The sequence below is a fragment of the Glycine soja genome, chromosome 1 (assembly GCF_004193775.1).
Source record: "Glycine soja cultivar W05 chromosome 1, ASM419377v2, whole genome shotgun sequence".
NCBI lineage: Eukaryota > Viridiplantae > Streptophyta > Magnoliopsida > Fabales > Fabaceae > Glycine > Glycine soja.
The window spans coordinates 35,777,861-35,781,301 of NC_041002.1; the positions used below are offsets into that span (position 1 = coordinate 35,777,861).

Sequence of the window (3,441 nt, forward strand, 5' to 3'; positions counted from 1 at the left end):
TATTAATTTCAATTTGCCCTTCGGGTTGGTTATTCTAACTTCTAACTTTTCATTCAAGTCATGCCTTCTTTTCTTTTACCCATTGTTTTTCACAATGGCAATGCCGTGCAAACTTCCAAACTTATCAAGAAAATAAGAATCAGAATATAGAAATTATTACTTGGGATTCGTACGACTAATTTGAGATGTTAATTGTCCACAAGATTAATTAATATAAATCACAGAAATTCAATTATTACAAGAAAATTTTGGAGGACTGATGACCTTATATGGCACTCAAATTAAATTATTCCATCAATAAAGTCAAGCAGTGAAAGTTATAAAGTACAGTAAATCTTATATATAATTCAAATTCTCGTCTTAGACACCAAACTAATACTTAGGAAAGGAGCGAACTGTAAGGGAATTGACCCAACTAGTTCAGGTACAATCCAAGAAAAATATCATATGAAATTTAAATGTTCTCTCCCAAAGTGATCATCTTTACTTGCTGCTGCTAGGTGGTTCCTTGACGATAGTCACAGGGCAAGGAGCATTTGTCATCACAAAGTTGCTTACACTTCCCAATATGATCCTGGTTTTTTTTTTTTTTTGGAATAAAAAAAGGCACGTTAATGAGACCCATATTTCAATAAATGCAGATAATAAAGTTCCATCACAACAAAGAAGCAGTAATGAATTAGGGGGCAATTATTCTAAGCAAAAATCTCTATGAAAGTGAACAGAAAAGCCACACTCATAGCAAAAGAAAAAAAGAAAAGCAATAATAGATGTAACAGCGAGAAATCAAATTACAAGGTCCTAACCTACTCACCCCAGAAAATAAAATAAGAAAGGTGTTATATTGTCTAATTCTACAAATATCATCTTTCAAAAAAAAAAATTCCACATATATTAACTCCAATAATATCTATGCGAATAATTCTCATGAAATTATTGATGAGAGATGCTGAATATAACAGTAAAATAAAGAAATTAAGGGACAAAAAAAGTAGGCACCTTTGGATTGTGCTGAGGCCCCTGCTTCCCATAACCAGCGAATCCAGCTTCAGATCTTCAATAGCATCCAAAAGCTTCTCTCTTGCATCCCCCCAATATATTTTTGTAACAATGTGGATCTAAGAAAAATTAATAATAGCAATAATAATTTCAGACAAAATACATAGTAAAACATAGCACACCGCACACAAAAAAAATCGTTGTCTAAATTAAATTAAATTTTGTAGAAACTAAGTAGAAAGAGAGAAGGAAAACAATGTTTTTTTTAAGAAAACTAATAAAAAAAAAACACCTCTTTTTGTCTTGAAGCAGTGTCAAGCATATCAAGAACCTCAATATCAATTTCAACATCATACTTTTTCATAATCTCAGGCTCTCTGAACTCTACCAAAGGAATAAGAGCTGCAAAAAATTAACATTAAACAAAATAAAATCGGATCAGATCAGATCAACCCAGATCAAAAGATATAAAAGAAATGTTCACAGAAAAATATAAAATATAAAATATAAAAACCCAAATAAATAAAATTGGCACAAAATTGATACTCACGAGAACCAGATTTTGCCCATAGCTTGTTGCGGGACTCGTCTAGAGAGTTTGGGTTGATGTGAATGACATAAATGGTGTCACCTTTATCGGCTAAGTTCTCAAATGCCCATTTCAGAGCATTCTTGCTGCTTTTGGAGAAATCTAGAGCCACACCAATTGTTCTATCCTTTGCCATGTTTTTTTGTGTGTGAAGTTGGAGAAAGAAGCAGAGTCTAACAACAAGAAATGAATTGACAAAAAGTTTTGGTTTTGGACAAGGTAATCTAAAGCATGGGCATTGATGACGCGTGTATGTATATGCAATGACAACATTTGCTCCAGCTAATCCATTAACACTTTTTTTTTTTTGTAGTCTTTTATCTTATTTTAATTTTTTACTATGCATGGCCGGCATTTAATTGTGTGAGGATTTCACAGAAAAATAAATATGTAGCGTAAAATATTTTTACACAAAAAAGTATTTTAATTAAATTATATTTTTTAAAAAAAAATTCAAAGATCAGAATGTCTTCAACATATTAGATCCAGATATCATTATCACTGATTAAAAAAAATTATATATATATAAATCAAACATAAATTCTTCTATTAAATAAATTACTTTTACACATACATATATACATATATAAATGCAGTATAACTTTATATCATGAATTCTTTTAAGTTAATTAAATTCTATATATTAAAGTGAAGATATATGTACAAAAAATTATCACAGCAAAGATATATTAAACAATTTAATTATAAGAGCAAGAAAATGAAACAGGAAGACATGGCACAACACACGGAGAATCTAATTAAGTAATGGGACAAAGCGATAAATCCGTGGTTTTGATGATTTGATTGAAATTCGAAGCTCTGTACCTTTCACTGTTTGACGGTTTTATTTGCAATTAATGATGCCATGTGTCAACATTGACATCCTCATCAGAGATTTACTTGAATCACAGCGGTTCATTATTGGTATATTACTATATTAGTTGCCCCACATGTGGGTAATGATGCTTTTGCTTAACAGATAACTAGTTAGTTAACTACTTGCCGTGCCGCAATCAAAAACCAAAACATTGTTTGAGTGAAGCAAAACATTGTTTTTGTTTTTGAATGAAGGAAATCACGAAAGATGTCAAAAATGGAAACCTAAAACCGTGTTAAAAGTTAAAACTTTTTGACACGTTAATTTTCTCTGCGTGTCTTTTTAGAGTAAATGGAAAATTTCCTTTCGTTTCAAAATTAAGAAATTTTTAAAAAGTTTTTTAAATAATATCACATTCACTTTAGTCTTAAATTATATGTAATATTTAACTTAAAAAAATAATATTAGAAAAGGGTTAGGAATACCATTTCTAACATTTTCTTTTTAATTTTTTTATAATTGATTGAATTTTATTAAAATATAAATACTGGTGAGTCTCACTTTTAAATTAAGAGAAAGATTAATTATATAAGAAATAAGACTTACTAAAATTTTTAATTTTTAATAAATTTTAATTAGTAGTAGAGAAAGTATTAATAAAAAGTGTTAGAAAATACTGTTGTTACCGTTTCTTAATAATACTAACATTTATTCCGATACTAAAGTCACAAAAGAAATTGTTCAATTTAGAGATTTAAATAAAGCGAATTACAATATTAGGATTTTTTTTTTCAATTTCATTAAAACTAAGTCTTTTTATTATTTAAATTCTTCGGAGATAATCCATACTCCCGAAAATCATGCTACGTTTTTTAATAGGTAATATAAAACCGGAAGTCATGCTGTTTATATAAAACCATGCTAACTACGTTAATGGTTCTTGTGGTAACATGAGGTTGGACTCACGATTTGAACGAAACCTGGGTTCCACTTTGGCAATCACGCCGACTAATCTGTGCAGTGCGATCAGAACCTC

The 3,441-nt window shown here is 29.6% G+C and overlaps 1 protein-coding gene across 1 annotated transcript; it reads right to left on the reverse strand.

Annotated features, from left to right (window-relative positions):
* Positions 1-246: 246 nt before the first annotated feature.
* LOC114415180 (universal stress protein PHOS32-like) lies at positions 247-1,851 on the reverse strand. Its single transcript, XM_028379769.1, has 4 exons — positions 1,550-1,851; positions 1,292-1,401; positions 1,000-1,118; positions 247-574 (listed from the first exon to the last, which is right to left on the reverse strand). Exons 1-4 carry the CDS (start codon positions 1,722-1,724, stop codon positions 484-486), a joined length of 495 nt encoding a protein of 164 aa, XP_028235570.1. The 5' UTR covers positions 1,725-1,851; the 3' UTR covers positions 247-483.
* Positions 1,852-3,441: the final 1,590 nt, after the last annotated feature.

Excerpts from the sequence above, each read along its gene's own strand:
- LOC114415180 (XM_028379769.1), bottom strand. The coding sequence starts at position 1,724 with ATGGCAAAGGATAGAACAATTGGTGTGGCTCTAGATTTCTCCAAAAGC. Across the intron at positions 1,402-1,549 it reads ATGGGCAAAATCTGGTTCTC|CTCTTATTCCTTTGGTAGAG; the intron begins GTGAGTATCAAT and ends AATTTTTTGCAG. Across the intron at positions 1,119-1,291 it reads CTGCTTCAAGACAAAAAGAG|ATCCACATTGTTACAAAAAT; the intron begins GTGTTTTTTTTT and ends AATTTTTCTTAG.